General features: G+C 33.2%; 1 protein-coding gene across 1 annotated transcript in view; it reads left to right on the plus strand.

The window, feature by feature from the left end:
• The window catches only part of LOC126881661 (hepatic triacylglycerol lipase-like), a 48,085-nt gene that overhangs the window by 20,047 nt on the left and 8,158 nt on the right, over nucleotides 1–19,880 (plus strand). The window contains exon 3 of the mRNA XM_050646048.1: nucleotides 9,148–9,432. Coding sequence (XP_050502005.1) covers nucleotides 9,148–9,432 — 285 coding nt within the window. The remainder of the gene's footprint in view (nucleotides 1–9,147; nucleotides 9,433–19,880) is intronic.

A 19,880-nucleotide genomic window follows, 5' to 3' on the forward strand; every position in this document is an offset into this window, starting at 1 on the left:
GAGATTTTAAAGTTACCCACCACCCCACCTCCAGGGGGTGTAGTGGGGATTGGTGTTTGGTGTCATTGGATAGATTTTTGAAAATTATTGAACACGTATTTTTCAGTTTTTTGATCCGATGTTTAGTTCGCGAAATATTCGACCGTTCCTCTACTTTTGGGACACCCTATATATTAAATATATCATTATAAAGGGTGTGCCGAAAAGATTGATCATAAGTTATACCACAGATTCTGGGGTCAAAAATAGGTTGATTGGACCTGACTTACCTATATACAATAGTGCACACAAAAAAAGTTACAGCCCTTTGAAGTTACAAAATGCAAATCGATTTTTTTTTCATATATGGAAAACTCTTAGAGATTTTTTATTGAAAATGGACATTTATTGAAAATGGCAGCATTTAAAAAAAAAGTGCATTTTGTGCACCCCATATAAATTTTATGGGGGTTTTGTTCCTTTAAACCCCCCCCCCCCCCCCCCCAAATTTTTCTGTACGTTCCAATTAAATTATTATTGTGGTACCATTAGTTAAACACAATAGTTTTAAAACTTTTTTGCCTCTTAGTACTTTTTCGATAAGCCAGTGTTTATCGAAAGATTTTGAATATTTGTCGAATCCACCAAGTAGAGACCTGTTAATAATCTGAAAATTTATTGATAATTTACATTTTTAGGTATATTTTGAAAAAGAAGCCACATCTCGATAAAAAGTACCTTGTCAAAAAAAGACTAAGAGGCAAAAAAGTTTTAAAAATACTGAGTTTAACTAATGGTACCACAATAATAGTTTAATTGGAACGTAGATAAACATTTGGGGGGTTTAAAGGAGCAAAACCCCCATAAAAGTTTTATGTAAATATATTAAAAAAAGAAGCCGCATCTCGATAAAAACTTGTTTATCGAAAAAATACTAGAAGACAAAAAAGTTTTAAAACGTTGTGTTCAACTAATGGTACCACAATAATAAATTAATTGGAACGTACACAAAAGTTTGGGGGGTTTAAGGGAACAAAACCCCCATAAAATTTTTATAGGGTGAACAAACTTCACTATAATTTTGTTTTAAGATGTTCCTGCCATATTAGTGATACATGTCCATTTTCAATAAAAAATCTCTAATAGTTTTCGATATATTAAAAAAAATCGATTTTCATTTTGTAACTTCAAAGGGCTATAACTTTTTTAATGAGCACATTTGTACTAAGGTAAGTTACGTTCAATCGAAATATTTTTGACCCCAGAATATGTGGTATAATGTATGACCAATCTTTTCGGTACATATATTATTTTTCAGTAGAATTGGATACAATTTAAAACCACCACTTTTAATGCAAAGACTGTTCACTTTTTAACATGCGAAAAATACTATTATATTTTTCATTGTATCTTATCCTAAATTGGCACTTATCCAACCATTATTAATAGTACGGGATCCGAATATAGGTCGATCTGTACCCATCTGCTTGCCGGATGAAACATTTTTTGTATTAAATTTCATACATAGACACATATTTCTAGCATGGGTTGCCTATCAAAATCGTGTCATAGCTATCCTTAAGGGGGGCATAGGGATTGAAATCAATATTTCAAGCACATTTTTTTAAAGTATGGTAAAATTATTTTATTTTTAAATTAAATAGGCATATTCAGCAAAATTCATAAATTATTCAAGAAAAAACTCAAGAGGAGAAATATTGAAAAATAAGCCAACGGTGGCAAATTTTTAAAGACACCTCAAAAAAGAATGAATTTTGCGGTGGACATCAGAACTCATCACTGGATCATGATAATAAAAAAATTCAAAAAATTTTATTAGCTTATGAGTTTCTCGAGGTAACGCTGTGGAGTTTTCTTAGTTTTATGGAATTTTTTGATATCACACAAAAAATATCTCGACAGCGTTACCTCAAGGAATGTCTAAAGAAAATATATCCAAAATTCCAGGTAGGTTGGTCAAGTAGTTTATGAGTTACAATGTCTAGAGTCTTTGAAAAAGGCAGTTTTGAGAAAAACGCGTTTAAAGTATTGTCAACTTTTATTTTAAATTTCTTTTTTGTCTGTCAAATCGTTTACGTGATGCACACCGGAATATGTTTTTGAATCGCGGGGTAATTTAAAAAATGAGAACACCTGTTGACCGTTTCTCACTACGCTCAAGCGCGCTGGAGCGAACTTGCTGCAAAGCGAGTCGAAGGCAAGTTCGCACTAGCACGTTTGAACGTAATGAACAACGGTCAACAGCTTATCTCATGCTCTTTTGTAAATTACTCCGCGATTCAAAAATATTCCAGTGTGCATCATTTTACCATTTGACAAACAAAAAAGAAATTGAAAATAAAAGTTGACAATACTTTAAACGCTTTTTCCTCAAAACTGCTTTTTTAGAGGCTGTAGATATTATAACTCAAAAACTACTTGACCGACCCACCTGGAATTTTGTATATATTTTCTTTAGACATTCCTTGAGGTGACACCAGGGCCGCCGAGAGGGATGAGCGCACCCCGGTAAAAAGTGAAGGGCGGGCCCCTGGCAAAAAGTGAAGAGCGAAAAAAATTGTTTAATTGTTATAGAAATCAAATTATTAATAATAAATAATATGAAACATTTCAAATATAAATTTTATTAAATTTTGATTATACTAAATTTATTTAAAATTTATTTATAATAGTGAAAATATTTATATTACCGGTGCTTTTCAAATTTTCTAATTGGCAAAAATGTCTCTAATTTTTGAAAAATCGCATATTTTTGCCAAATCATTCTCAATTCACAAAGTTGATATGCTTCTTTTCATGAGCATTTTTCAGTGCGTCACAAATGATAGAAAAAAAGGTAAGTCCGTGATAATATACATTTTAGTGACATGACATTTTAGTTAAGTCTGACAGTTGTCAAATTTTATTTGCAATTTGGCATAAAAACAAATTAATTGTGTTTATTGACAACTAGAATAAATGTTATAAATGTCACCGATGAAATGTAATCACCGACGTGCGTTTTTTTCTGTCACATACAATTTAATGCGTTAAAAAGAAATCGAAAAACTGTGACGCACTGAAAGATCCTCATGAGAAAAAGCATAGGCAGCTAACCGATCCTGTTTCATTGTAACTATCATTACATCATAGAATTTTTTATGAGAAAAAGAAAACTAAAGTATCTTTCTGTTTCTGTGACTGTCACCGGTAATGTGCAAAATAGTCTAACGCAATAACGATTCAAATTTGAGATGTTTAATTTTATTAAGCAAATACATTGGAGAAAGTTAAGATTCACCAATATTATCCTTGTATATAGCTCAAATGAAAAATTTCATCTATCAATTCTTCACTGATGTCTTCTGTATAAAACTTGCGCAATACACACCTATATCATTTTTTTTTTCTTAATATTGTCGACATATTCAATCAGTCGTCGTTAAATCTTCTGGTTAAATTGCTTATTATGACAATATTAAATATTTCCTAGTGAAATATTGCGTCGGGCTCAAAATTATCAGTCGCATCACTACTAGGCCCAGGCAAATCATCAAAACATCTCACAAGCTTTTTGCGCCGTTTTTGTTTATTTGATGTAGAATAGAATAGAAATATGCTTTATTGTCACTGAAAATTATACAATTTTATGTACCAAGCTTAACATAGAGTCACAGTCATGTAAATTCTGGATTTATTCCATAATTGCTGGTAACTAATATAGATTCTTCAACATAGATTCTTCTGATGTTTTGTAAATCTTCTAGAAGCCCTGATATATTTTTAATCTTCATATCCATACCATAGTTTTATCTGACTGCACTGTATTTGACTCCTGTGATTTTTTGCTGTTAAAACTTTAAACAAAATCGATTAAAGGTCATAATATTAAATATAGCTGAGTATTAATTAAACGTATTATGGGCATAAAGTGAAGAGCAAATAAAAACGGGAAAAATTACGTCTTTGGTCTGGTCGACGCCGCACGGTGGTCCTTTTTCATAATCTATGGTTGCAAAAGGTATAAAATTCGTCTTCAAATAATCGGTTGTGATGACACTCATTGGATACCTAGATAATCAGGTAAACAAAATAAATCATTCTTAGAACTCAACTCCCACCTCGAAGTGAACAATTGAAACCGAAACTTGTATTTACTTCTTTACCGAACTTACGCTAGTTACGCTCAGTAGTTTCAGGCAATTTACCAGCGCTCGCACCCTTTCAAAGTGAATTTAAGTGTACCTAAAACTGTTATTTTAATATTTTTTTGAAATGGAAGTCGAGCGAAGAGGTATATTTACAATATTATAAAACAATAGTTGTACCTTTGTTGATAAAAAAAATATTTGATTGTAAAGATGATGATAGATTAGCACTAAAATAAGAATTTGTAAAGAATTTAATAGAGTAGAACTTGTGGGATTGTTCGGGATTGTTGCTAAACTAGTTTTTTATTGTTACTTTATTTATTTTTCTCTCAGAAAAAGTTACTCTTGTGTGCTCGAACGTGCTCTTTCTATATATTTTTTTAATTTTTGTAGGTTCTTGTATTTTACATATACAACAATGTTTTACCTGTATACGAATTTTCAGTCCCTTATATTTAGTCTAAGAGCTGGGAGCGGATTTTGTGCGTGATAAGTAATATGGAAAAACTATACGGGGGTATATTGAATTAGTTGTGTACATGACTTTCCCCAAGGGCGGGAAACCAGAGTGGGGGACGAGGGTAGTTATAAGGGGTCAACGTCGCGGTTTTTATTATTTTTTTTGTGATGCTCATGATGAGTGCACCAAAATTTGGGAATAAGTAGATCATGACATTACTAAGTAAAATCTCCAGGGGCGGAACGCTGCGTGGCGGGCAAATGTTGTGATGCGTCACAAAAAAAATAATACAAACTGTGACTTTGACCCCAAACAACCCTCATCCCCAACTCTGGTTTCCGCCCCTGGAGATTTTGCTTAGTTACGTCATGATCTACTTACTCCCAAATTTTGGTTTACTATCTCAATCACGAACGTCACAAAAATCCCTTATAATTTTTATATTTAACCCTGCCCCCACCCCTTTGTCGGCCCGCAACGTTCCGCCCCTGGAGATTGTACTTACTTACGTCATGACATACTTATTACCATATTTTGGTGCACTTTCTCGATCATGAGCGTCACAAAAAAAATAATAAAAACCGCGACTTTGACCCCTTATAACTACCCTCGTCCCCCACTCCAGTTTCGGGCTCTGGGGATTTTACTTAAATATGTCATGGTCTACTTATTACCAAATTTTGGTGCACTATCTCAGTCACGAACGTCGCAAAAAAACCCTTTATATTTTTTATATTCACCCCTACCCCCATCCCTTTGTCGGCCACGCAGCGTTTCACCCCTGGAGATTTTACTTAGTTACGTCATGACCTACTTATTCCCAAATTTTGGTGCACTATCTCTATCATGAGCATCACAAAAAAAAATAAAAACCGCGACTTTGACCCCTTATAACTACCCTCGTCCCCCACTCTGGTTTCCGGCCGTTGGGGAAGTCATGTACACAACTAATTCAACATATTGCCGTATAGTTTTTCCATATTACTTATCTCGCACAAAATCCGCTTCTATCTCTCCGACTAATTGTGGTGTAATACTTTTGCAACCATAGATCGTCAGAAAGGACCACTGTGCGCCGGGCCCCTTACGACGCCGGGCCGCTTACATCTCCGGGCCCCTTACATCTCCGGGCCCCGGTAAAATGTACCGGCTGTACCGCCCTCTCGGCGGCCCTGGGTAACACTGTCGAGATATATGCTTATTTTTTGTTTAACAATAATAAATATGTTGATTTTTACCCCTTTTTTGCAAAAAAATTCGTTGTTTTGGCTTCTGAGTGATATCAAAAAGTCAAAAGTCGATAAAACTAAAAAAATCGACAGTGTTACCTCGAGAAACTCATAAGCTAATAAAATCTTTTTGAATTTTTCGTTTACCAGGAGCCAATGATGAGTTCTGATGTCTGATGTCTTTAAAAATTTGCTACCGTTGGCTTATTTTTCAATATTTTTCCTTGAATAATCTATGAATAATTGTACTGAATATGCCTATTTAATTTGAAAATAAAATAATTCTACCATACTTAAAAAATGATGTACTTGAAATATTGATTTCAACCGGTTTGAATTTCTAGTACCGGTCATATGCGTCCGTTTTAGGTAGGTCAACGGATATTTTATCGCATAACTTTTTTGTCTTTAATTTTTAAGCATTTTAAACACTAGATTATTAAAATATGAGGTATTCTAGTACTTAAATTTACTCTTGCATTAAGTTGGTAAAATACACCTTTTTTTTTGAAAATTTTTTTTTAATTCAAGACACGAAAAATTTTTAAATCGATTTTTCTAGGAAACAGTGTGTCCTACCGACTTAAAGCAAGAGTACCATTCAGTACTATAATACCTCACAATTTAATAATCCAGAGTCAAAAATGCTTAAAAATTAAAGACAAAAAAGTTATGCGATAAAATAACCATTGACCTACCCAAAACGGACGTCTATGACAGGTACTAGAAATTCGCAATGGATGGAATCGATTTATTTCTGGAAGATAACATGTGTACCGATTTTCGTTTTTTATCACTAGAAGCGTTCTGGAGGTATTTAACAAAAACTAATTACAAGACGCCATTTTCAAACAGCTCTAGCTCCCTTACGAAGCATTTTCGGACTAGGTGAATTTAATTAAATTGTCTTAAAATTATCTGAGGATTCTCCTGTCTTCGTTTGTCGGTAGAGTTTCTGGACACCCTGTGTAACTATTATTATCGATGCGCGAGTAAAATATTATAGTCCAGAAAGCCACTGCGCATCCGCTAGGAAAAATATTCCGATTCGGATTTTTTGCACAATCTTACTCAAAAAGGACCCCTTTTAACAAATTTGCATGTTGCCAGGACCAAAAGTGGGTCAAAAATTTTTTAAACGTTTTTTTTTTTGTTTTTTTCTTAAAATTATTTTTCTTGCATGGAACAAAGATTTCTTTGATTTTTTGGATCATTCCAAACAGAAAAGGTTTTTAGTGACTTTTCTCTAAAGTTGACAGTTTTTGACATATAAGCGATTAAAAATTGAAAAATTGCGAAATCGGTCATTTTTAACCTTCAAAAACACAAAAACTATGTGAAAAACTGAAAATTTGAATGTTGCCAAGGTAGGTAGATATTCTTTAAAAATCAATTGATGAAATCCCGAAGAGTTTTTTGCAATACAATATCCAAAATTCCTCTGATTTTTAATTGCTATTCAAGCGTGCGCGACACTATTTTCCACCATTGCATGTGTATACAGTATGGTGCAAATGAAAGGAATAAATTCGTAATTTCGTAAACCGGCGACTTTAAGGAAAAAGTCCGAAACAGGTCGATTTTTATTTTTAAGTTACGATATTGTGGGATATATTGTATACTAGTGACGTTATCCATCTGGGAGTGATGACGTAATCGATGATTTTTTTAAATGAAAATAGGGGTCGTGTGCTAGCTCATTTGAAAATTTCTTCAATTCTCTATTCAGTAATATAAACATTTACATAATTATTTATACAGGGTGTCCAAAAATTTTTATTAAATTAAATTATTTGAAAAAAAAAGAAGTAGAAGGACACACTGTATAAATAATTATGTAAATGTTTATATTACTGAATAGAGAATTGAAGAACCTTTCAAATAAGCTAGCACACCACCCCTATTCTCATTAAAAAAAATCGTCGATTACGTCATCACGCCCAGATGCATGACGTCACTAGTATACCATATATGCCACAATGTCACAACTTAAAAATAAAAATCGACCTATTTCGGGATTTTTCCATAAAGTCGCCGGTTTACGAAATAGCGAATTTATTCCTTTCATTTGCACCATACTGTCGATGTCGGTATAAAATAGTGTCGCGCACGCTTAATTAGCAATTAAAAAACAAAGGAGTTTTGAATATTGTATTGCAAAAAATCTTCGGGATTTCATCAATCGATGTTTAAAGAATATCTACCTATCTTGGCAACATTTAAATTTTCAGTTTTTCACATAGTTTTTGAGGGTTAAAAATGGCTGATTTCGCAATTTTTCAATTTTTAATCGCTTATATGTCAAAAACTATCAACTGAAATATCACTAAATACCTTTTCTGTTTGAAATGATCCAAAAAATCTAAAAAAATGTTCCATGCAAAAAAAATAATTTTAGGAAAAAACAAAAAAAAAAAGGTTTAAATAATTTTTGACCCATTTTTGGTCCTGGCAACATGCAAATTTGTTAAAAGGGGTCCGTCTTGAGTAAGATTGTGCAAAAAATTCGAATCGGAATATTTTTTCTAGCAGATGCGCAGTGGCTTTCTGGACTAAGAGTCATATTGGTAAGACTTTTTATAAGAAAATCAATGGGAAAGTCCCCGTAGCTGGCTGTATACCATAGTTAAAAAACCATACTGAAGTAAAAACTTCTTTTGTATATTGGTATAAAAAGTTTTATTAAAAAACATAAAAGTCCTCCAAAAGGATTTGCAAAACGTTTTCAATCTGAATCAGATCATCCTCAGTGCGTTCTGCTTCACAAAAGAAACTAGCAACTTATTTAGAAAGGTTACATCGATATAAATGGTTTACATAACAATTAAGTGATATTTGTAGCGACTCCAAGTCGATGTTACAAGATGAAATGTGCTAGGAGTGCTCAAAGGGCAACATGGTTCCCTGCTCGTTAAGAACTCGTGGTTCTTGCCAGTTCAATGGACTGTGTCCATTGACCTGTGAGTTGGTCTGTGTCCATTGAACTGGCAAGAACCACGAGTTCTTAACGAGCAGGGAACCATGTTGCCCTTTGAGCACTCCTAGCACATTTCATCTTGTAACATCGACTTGGAGTCGCTACAAATATCACTTAATTGTTATGTAAACCATTTATATCGATGTAACCTTTCTAAATAAGTTGCTAGTTTCTTTTGTGAAGCAGAACGCACTGAGGATGATCTGATTCAGATTGAAAACGTTTTGCAAATCCTTTTGGAGGACTTTTATGTTTTTTAATAAAACTTTTTATACCAATATACAAAAGAAGTTTTTACTTCAGTGTGACTTTTTATAAGCTTGTATATGTAGTAAATACATACATTTTTAGGTCACTCTCTTGGTGCTCAGCTAACAGGATTCATTGGTAAATCCATAGTAGCACTAACAGGCGGAAAGATTGGAAGAATCACAGCACTAGATCCAGCTAGTCCCAAGTGGAATGAGACTGATATGCTCGACTCTGAAAGACTTACTTGGAGCGATGCAGATTTTGTCGATGTTATACACACGGATATGAAACTACTTGGTTTTAGGAAACCTATTGGACATGTTGACTTTTATCCAAATCAAGCAAAACATCAACCGGGGTGTCCTTTGTACGAAGAAGGACGTTGTAAGTATTTCAAGTGAATTATTCTAATGTATATCTTATGATTTACTTTCCTTCTAGTATCTTCTATCTCCGGGTACTTTCTGGTGCTTTAAAAATATAATATTTTATTAAACGCTTTTGTTTAGTTCAATAGTTTGCGCCAAATCTTTAGACGTTAATTTGACTGCCTTTTCTCTAATGCAAATGAATGAAAATTTGCAGACATATGCATTCGCGGGAACAATACACGAATAATCAATAAAAATAAATGTTTATGTTTATTAATTGTTTAAATAAAAAAAAAACGATCTTAATGGAAAATGCTTACATTCTCTTTTTTTTTACAATGTAAAAACTTGAAACTTTTACGGATTGTAGCTAATGATATGAACTATACATAATTTCACTTTTTACGTTAATTGTTTACGTTATGCTTCATAAATAAACAATAAATTTTCAAATTTTAAACGCTTATATATTTGTTTATATAAAAATCGGCGCTTATTCGTGTCAAATTTCAATACGATACGAAATAAAACTTCAACCAAAACTCGAATTCAAAAAATTCGTGTTTTTATCGCAGTCTTATAAAAATCACCGGTAGAGACGTTTTGTGCTACAATTAACATTAGAATTCGTTTTGGCGTATTAATTAATAAACGCTTTTTTTAGCTCAATCGTTTGGGTCAAATCTTTAGACGTTAATTTGTCTGCCTTTTCTTCAATGCAAATGACTGAAAATTTGCAGAGATATACATTCGCGGGAACAATAGTCCTGTCGCCAGGGGGGGTACAACGGCCTCGTTAATTCAGATGGACTTACTCAAGTTTTTTTTATGTATTTTGACCCGTAGAACACGAATTTTTTGGGTAACAGTTGATCCGGATGTCGATAAGATTGTTATAGACCAAGAACTTGAGGAATCAAATAACAGCGATTTTTGGCAAAACAAAACAATATTTTGTATTTTTTGGGCCATTTTAAGTAAAAAATATTTCTACAAGTTTTTTCGTAGGATGCACAGTTTTCGAGATAAACGCGGTTGAACTTTAAAAAAATCGAAAAATTGCAATTTTTGAACCCGAATAACTTTTGATTAAAAAATAAAATAGCAAGTCTGCTTACCGCATTTGAAAGTTTAAGTCAAATTATATCGGTTTTGATTATTTGCATTGGTAAAAATTTATTTTTTTATTGTTTAACAAAGCTATAAACACGTAGGGTTTCCCGTGCTTTTACATGCGTTTTAACGCATGTAACGTAGAAATAGTCTTGATTGCACTAGTACCTATTCTACCTACTCGTTCGATTTTAAATGAGAAATCATAGAAACATCACTCACGCACTAGTTGTTTGTAGCTTTGTTTAGCAATAACACAATAAATTTTTAGCAATGCAAATAATCAAAACCGACATAATTTGACTTGAACTTTCAAAGGCGCTAAGCAGAATTGCTATTTTATTTTTTAATCAAAAGTTATTCGGGTTTAAAAATTGCAGTTTTTCGATTTTTTGAAAGTTCAACCGCGTTTATCTCGAAAACTGTGCATCCTACTAAAAAACTTGTAGAAATATTTTTTGCTTAAAATGACCCAAAAAATACAAAATATTGTTTTGTTTTGCCAAAAAACGCTGTTATTTGATTCCTCAAGTTCTTGGTCTATAACAATCTTATCGACATCCGGATCAACTGTTACCCAAAAAATTCGTGTTCTACGGGTCAAAATACATAAAAAAAATTTGGGTAAGTCCATCTGAATTAACGAGGCCGTTGTACCCCCCCTGGCGACAGGACTACAATACACGAATAGTCAATAAAAATAATTTGTATGTTTATTAATAATAATTGTTTAAATAAAAAACTATTTTAACGGAAAATGCTTAAATTCTCTTGTTTTTACAATGAAGAAACTTGAAACTTTACAGATTGTAGCTAATTATAATATGAACTATACATAATCGACAGGGTGAAACGACAAACTGTGTGGGACAGCTTGATAAGAAGAGGGGTTGACGATAAACTAGTTGAAATTATCAAAAGTCTTTATAAGATAATTAGGAACTAGATAATACATAAAAACATAAAATCAACAGAATTCGAAACAACTGAAGGACTAACGCAAAGAAATTGCATGTAGGGTACAGGAATCTCCATAGCGTAATCATTTCGGAATGTGCATTCGCAGATGATGTAGTAGTTATCTCAGAAAAAGAAGAAGACCTGCAAAATAACCTGCAAGCATGGAATCACGCATTATGTAAACAGGGTATGAAGATAAATACACATAAGACGAAGACCATGGTAATATCGCAAGAACCAGTCGTAATAAATATGCAAATTAATGAGGAGGCAATAGTACAAGTAAACCATTTCCAATACTTGGGCGTTACAATCGAAAATAATGGAAGGCAGGACAAAGATGTTAAAGAGAGGATAAGTAAAACATCAAAACTATTTCATGCAATACAAAATAGCTTCTTAAACAAAAAGGAAATCACAAGAAAAACCAAACTAACTGTATTCAACACCATATATAGACCAGTGCTTACATACGGCTGTGAATCATGGATACTAACTAGAAAACTAAAAAGCAAGATACAAGCCCTAGAAATGAAGTATTTACGAAGAGTTAGAGGAGTGAGAATGAGAGACAGAATAAGAAACACAGATATACGCACAGATCTTAAGACGAAATCTGTACTTGAGTATATTGAAGAAAAACAACTAAGTTGGTGGGGACACATGGAAAGAATGAAAGACAACATACCGGTGAAGAAAATATGGGAAGCCAGGATACAAAAGAAAAGAAGTAGAGGAAGACCTAGAGAAGACTGGGATACAGTAGTCGCTAAAATCATCCAAAGGAAGGGGAAAACAACAGCAGAAGCAAGCCGATTAGCATACAATAAGAAACAATGGTCAACATTTGTACACACGTGAAAGGATGTGCCAGTCCCGACACTGAAAAGTAAAAGGGACTCAAAAGACTATATATATACTATACACAATTTCACTTTTTACGTTAATTGTTTACGTTTTGCTTCATAAATAAACAATAAAGTTTCAAATTGTTTGCCTATTCCGACTACTTTTCATGTTAGTACATCATATTATGTTTTATACATATTTTAATAAACATGACGATATATTTTAATGTTTGAAAAGTGTAAGACTAAAAAGTAAAAAATAAAAAAATATGAAAAAATTTTTTTTAAGAAACGCTTTTCTCTAGTTACGAGTGACTAAAATTAAAAATATTATAAAAAAAATCAACTAAAAGGCGAAAAATAAAATAATTGAAAAAATCTAACACATTCGTTAAAGAAAAGCGTGGGGCGAAAACCGTTTATTCGATGAAGACGCTGTTCTTTGACGAATGTGTTGGATTTTTTAAATTTTTTTTATATATTGCTTTTTAGTTGATTTTTTATATTTTTAATTTTAGTCACTCGTAACTAAAAGAAAGCGTTTCTTAAATTTTTTTTTATATTTTTTAATTTATTTTCTTCTTTCTACTCCTCGGCTTTTCCTTTTCAGGGGTCACTGTTCCTTACTCTTCTTCACCACTCATTTCTATCCCTCGTATCTTTTTCACCTAAACCTTTATCTCCTAAGTCTTCCGCCACAGATTCTTCAATATTCTCCTCAGTTTTCCTCAATCTTTCTTTCCATCAACTTCGAACAGCTCTATAGTCCAGGGCGGATCTGTTTTGAGATGGACGTAGAGAGGTGACACATATTTTTTTGAAGAAATTGCTTGGAATTAACTCATATAATAATAATTAAGTTATCCTCCCACTCAAAAAGGTCCGGAATATTGTTTAAATAATCAAAATGTCAAAAAATGAAGGAAAAATTCGATTTTTTTTCTTGGTTTTTTGATTATAACTTTAAAAGTATTCACTACCGAGAAAAGTTGCACAAAAATAAAAGTTGCATAATGAAATTTCCTGCAATACAAGATTGGTTAAAAGTTTTTAAAATTGTTACCCTTGTTACAAAATAGCAATAATTGCGAAAAAAAAACATAAGAAAACAAGTATTCGCATTTTACGTTTTTAAACCATTTCTGCTACACCTAGGAGCTTCAAATTTCACTCAAAAAAACTTTGTGATATGATAAAACAATTCTGTAAATTTATATACGATCCGTTCAACAGATTTTGCAAAATAAATTTTGCAATCCAGCTTTCGCAAAAAAAATCATTTTTTCAAAATGTTGCAGGACTGAAAATAAAGCAGATAGCAAGTTAAAAATTTTTTACAAATAGAATAATACTGTACCTTTCATTTGCAAGTTGCAAAATTAAAATCGGTTAACTACCACGGCGTCAGGAATTTTTTTAAATAAACATAAATTTTTGGTGCTACGCGCAGAACAGCGGTGTTCGATTCACACAAGTTGATTTCCACCAAAATTTCTTCCAATCTTTATCTAATATATTATTTTCTTACTCTATATTTTGTTGTATATTCATATTTTAATTCCACAAAAATCAAACTAATTTGATTATTGTTTGTGAAAAATTGTTTAAACAAAATGTAACAAAATGTTAAAATTTATGAACAAAGAAAGCTTTTGCTAAAAAAAAGTGTTATTTCAAAGGACAGAGTATGTGTTTTTATTTTGCAATAAACAAATTCATTTATTTATTTCGAAATGTACTAAAAATTAAAATTTATCAATCATTATCAAAGGTCATTGGAATGCCCAATCAGAGCGAACGTATCCGCTGTTCTGCGCGTAGCACCAAAAATTAATGTTTATTTAAAAAAATTCCTGACGCTGTGGTAGTTAACCGATTTTTATTTTGCGGATTGAAAATGAAAGGTACAGTATTCTTTTACATGTAAAAAAAATTAAACTTGCTGTCTGCATTATTTTCAGTGCTGCAATATTTTGAAAAAATGAATTTTTTGCGAAAGCTGGATTGCAAAATTTATTTTGCAAAATATATTAAACCGATCTTAATGGAATTTACAGTATGGTTTTATCGTATTATAAAGTTTATCTGGTTGAAATATGTAGTATAAATTATAAATGGTTGAAAAACGTAAAATGCGAATACTTGTTTTTTTACGGCTTTTTCGAAATTATTGCTATTTTGCAACAAGGGTGACAATTTTTAAAATTTTCGGTTAATCCTATATTGTAGAAAATTGAATTACGTAACTTTTATGTTGGTGCAACTTTTCTCGAAAATGAATACTTTTAAAGTTATAATCAAAAAACCAAGAGAAAAATCGAATTTTTCCTCCATTTTTTGACATTTTGATTATTTAAACAATGTTCCGGACCTTTTTGAGTGGGAGGATAACTCAAATATTATTATATGAATTATTTTCAAGCAATTTCTGCAAAAAAATATTAGTCACCTGTCAACATCCAAATGTACTAATATTTTTACAGATGCGCCCTGGTCTACTATCCTTTGTCCCACATAGTCCTCATTTATATATCTCACGTGGCCAAACCACGTGAAGATTGCAGACTTTGTTCTTGAATTTTTTTGAGACTGCAGTCACCCCGACCCTTTCCCTAATCAACTCTTGTCTTACCCAGCATCCACCATAACATTTTTACTTCAGCTATTTCCATCTTCTTTTCTTGAATATTCTTTATAGGCCACACTTTACCGCCGTACACTAACGCAGGTCTCACCACATTCTTGTACATCTTTTCTTTCAGCCCTTCCTAGATTTTTCGATTACAGAGTACTCCGCTCATTCCCTTCCAGTTAAACTAAGCAACCTATATCATATGGGCAATTTCTCGATCCAGTGTCCCATTTTCCGCATTTAGGAGCTGAGACATGTTAATTCTCCTACTCGTCGTAGTTTTCCTCCAAGCGTTCTATTTAATATACAGGCGGTGTCTCTTCAAAAAATGCAAAAAATAGTAAAAGAAAGGACCCCGCAACACTCCTTATGGAAAAGTGGTCCCGGTCAAAAACGAAAGTTTGGTTAATAATACTTCTCCATGTGTAGATTAAAAAATCCATGGGACCTGGGTCTGAATAACTACTATTCTCGAACTACAGCCTTCTGAAGTTTTTGGATTCGAGTGCTTGGTTTACGTTAAGTGCACTAATTCACAATCAAGTGAACGAAAATGTTTATTGTTGGAAGAAGACTGACTTATTTACTTTATGTGTACTTGCGTGTTGTATATGAATTCGTGGTCAAAAGATAGATGCATCGTATTTTAGTCTTCATAAAAAACCTCCGAAAAGTCCTCAGAAAACTAAAGAATTGCGAAATAAAATGTGCTACTAGAGCGATATAAGAGTTTTCATGAATGATTCACAGTTATCCAACACCACCAAAGCTGCAATTCCGCCTTATATTTAGAAAACTACTGAACACTGGCGGATCTAGGGGGGAATGGGGTAATTCCACCCGTAACATGCTCCAGAAAAAAAATTGTTTTTCATTTAACGAGAATGAACGAGATGGAGCCGTCAAAACACATTTATAACCAAAGACCGGTTGGTCTGAGGAAGAGACGTAGGCCCAGAATATGATTTAAGGACCAGACGGAAGACGAGTTACAGGTGTTAAGAGTACGAAATTAGAAAACTAAGGCGAAGAATAGGAAGGAATGGAAGCTGATTCTCGAACAGGCTGAGGTCCACCAGGCGTTCTAGAGCTAATGATGATGAACTTTTTAATCCAAAATATTGTGGAGAATAATGCTGTGGGGTTAATTTTATAACTATAATATTCATACTTATAATCATAATAAACTTTACTCACTGTATTTTTTAAGCAAATAAAAATGAAATATGATTTGTCATTTCGTGTCTTACAAGCTAGAGTTGAGACTGATAACACAGCCCAACAAAAAAAAATTTGTCTTGCTGCCGAAAAAAAGTCAACTGATTTTACAAACAACAATAACGAACAACAAAAATACAGACCTTTTCTTTGTATCAGCTCTAGTTTCCGAGATATAACATACTTATCAAATACTTAAATATTCTTACATTTCTGTATCTAGTATGGTATAACTAGATCCAAACCCAGACATCCAAAGTGAAAGTTATCCTCCAACACCAAATTGTTCTATATGGTCCATTTAATGTTCAGAAAAAATTCACACCATTTTGAGCGTTAGGTTTGAGGAGGAGGGGGGGAAGAAAACTTTTTTTTTACTGAACAATATGTGGACCATATAGAACAATTTGGTGTTGGAGGAGAAAACTTTTACTTTGGATGTCTGGGTTAGGCCTTTTTTGGACCAATTATACAATACTACCTCCGTAACTTTGGAACCGTTTATTTTAGAAGGATTATGTATAGAACCTTTTTTATTTCAAATTTAATGTAGAACATTTTTGTATAGAAGGTTGTTCATGCTATACCTCATAGTTTTAGAAATAATGACGAAAAACCTAAAAAACTACGAATTTTACCGACTTCTCCCCCATCTCCCCCCCCCCCCCAAACCCGACGCTCAAACAGTTGTGACTTTTTTCTGAACATTATATGGACCATATAGAACAATTTGGTGTTGGAGGATAACTTTCACTTTGGATGTCTGGGTTATGTCATTTTTTGAATCAATTCTATCATACTAATATTCCACCACTATAATTGCAATATGTTTAAAAACAAACTTAACAAATTCTAAGACAAATGGGCAAATGAACAAAAGGGCCTATTTTGGTGTTCATTTAGATCAAGATAAATCCTGAGCTCCACATGTAGTGTGCAAAACTTGTCTTAAAAACTTGCGACAGTGGACGAAAGGACAACGAAAATGTTTAAAGTTTGGTGTTCCAATGGTATGGAGGGAACCAAAAAATCATTTTGACGATTGCTATTTCTGTCTTGTGAATATAAAGGGCATTAATCATAACATTCGACATACGTGAACATATCCTAACCTGGATTCAGCAATAAGCCCAATTCCACATCAGCTTGAGCAGATACCCATTTCAATATTCAGCAGTCTACCTATGTTACCAGAGGATAATGCCGAAACGTTATTTGACGAACTGCAAACTAATAGATTTAAGGAAGACGACAGTGATTATGAAGGGGATTCAACACGTCCTGAGCGCTTTACTCAGGAAGATCTGAGCGATCTTATCAGAAATTTGAACCTTCCAAAGGATTCTTCCGAGTTGCTTACCTCCAGACTAAAAGAATAGAATGTTCTTCACGCAGACACCAAAATTATATACTACCGTAATAGAGATAAAAGATCTTTTTCCTTTTTTTCTCAGCAAGATGATATGGTTTTTTAAAGGACTGTTAGAAAAAATGGGTGTATCGGAGTCTACACCAGATCACTGGCGTCTTTTTGTAGACAGTTCCAAACAAAGTTTAAAGTGTGTCTTTCTACATAATGGCAACAAATGTGGAAGTATACCACCAATTGGGCATTAGAGTGGAATAAATGCTAAACAATTTTAACAAACACGGTTGTCATATGAGTATTAAAATTCATTACCTCCACAGCCACTTAAACCGTTTCCCAGAAAACCTTCACCAAGATATCAAAACGATGGAATAGGGGTATCAGGAAGATGGGGCTATCACATGATGGCGGAATACTGCTGGAGTCTTCAAAGGGACCGTCCTTTTAAAGCCTTTGCAAGAAAATAATATAAAAGAAAGTTTTTAGGTGACGCCGAATAACATATTTTTGATGCGACGCTGCCGGTTAGGTTAGATGAAAAGTTAAGTTTTTTGGCAGATATGTGTGATGCTTTTTGTAAGTACATTATTGTACAATAAATATCTTACTTTTTATTCGTATTTAGTTTATTTGATGGGTAGCAGCACTACATATGTAGGTGGTGCTGCGTTAAATTACCCTATATGTTAGAAATGTGATCTGTTGTCGTATTTTCTGAAAACGATTTGATGGAACAAATCTGGTGGCATTTTTGGATTCAGCAGACCAAAATGACCTAAAAACAGTAAAAAAATTTCCTGCAGCAAACTGTGTGTTTACCAGTGTAATCTGATTAGAAGAAATGGTCAATGGAGAAGGCTTCATAATCATGATTTTGCCAACTACTTTCCTGTTTTCCACTTAGAATACCTAAAAGACCTTACGATTGGGATATATCAAATTAAACTGGCACCGTCTTACATACAAGATAAAATAATTAGAAACAATGACGAAAACTTTTAAATTGATGAGAACATGGATGAACCGGGATTCATAAGAGTTAGAATATTTTCTAGGTTTTGGCAAGCTACAAAACACCAAATATTCATTTCCTACACGGTTGATGAAGAGAATGATGAAGATGAGCCTGCAGAAGAACCGACAAGTGGGTACTACTGTACCTGTTAATCTGGTGCGAGATCTGTGAGTACTTGTGCTCATATAACCAGTGTGTTATGATTTTTAGGCTTTGCAAGACATCAACCCCATGTTAAGTATCCTGATAGGCGGAAGTTAACACGAAATATATGATGTATCTAGCCGAAATCAGCAAAATCTTAACGTACAGATAGTCGAAGATGACATAAACCCGATTTTTCCATAGACAATTATTGTAATTAATATTTAACGTTTGCTGACTACCAGGTACTTTGCTTTTTTTTCGTATTGAGATCAAGTCCATGTTCTATACTTCTTATAGAATAAAATAGAATAGAAATATGCTTTATTGCCACTGAAAATTTTTACAATTTTATGGACAAAGCTTACATACAGTAAAAAGAAAAACATAATATAAATAACAAATAACAACTACAATTTACTAAAATTAGATAAATCGTCAATAATGTACAGTATAAAATATAAAAGCCCCCCCCCCCCCTCCGTGGCTCAGTGGTAAGAGCGCCTGCCATTGGATCGAAAAAATCCGAAAGGTTGTGGGTTCGAATCTCACCAGGGTCAGAAATTTTTCATTTATTATAAATTAATGAATGAATATAGTTTCTGTCCTTGTGGGATCGGTACTCACCGGAGGGACCGCAGACGTTCAGATACAATTAGCGTCTCTTTGCAAAGACAATGACGTCGACTTTGCAAAGTAACAAGACACTAACTCAACACACACACTACATATTACACTAGGTACCTAACTGTTCAAAATTACCGTACCTACCATGCCAATGGCCATTAGTTGTCGAGGCATTAGCTAAATAAAAATATATATATATATATATATATATATATATATATATATATATATATATATTTAAAAAACATGAGATGTAGATCCTTGAAACACACTCAGTGATCAAAAGATCCAAGGTTAATGGTTTGACGACCACTCGTACGAAATCAAACAGATGAAATAGAGAATGTGGAAAAATCCCCTTACGAACAATTCACACATCCACCACTTCGGGTTGGGAAAAATTTTTTGAATAGAATCAAAGATCCAAACACCAGTTCGTAGAAATGTGTTTCGCCCTCTTCAACCTCTCTGGGCTTATCAATAAAGATGAGAGGTTGAATATCTTTAGACACATTCCAATCAAAAAACAACATTC

The sequence above is a fragment of the Diabrotica virgifera genome, chromosome 3 (genome assembly GCF_917563875.1).
Source record: "Diabrotica virgifera virgifera chromosome 3, PGI_DIABVI_V3a".
NCBI classification, from domain to species: Eukaryota; Metazoa; Arthropoda; class Insecta; order Coleoptera; family Chrysomelidae; genus Diabrotica; species Diabrotica virgifera.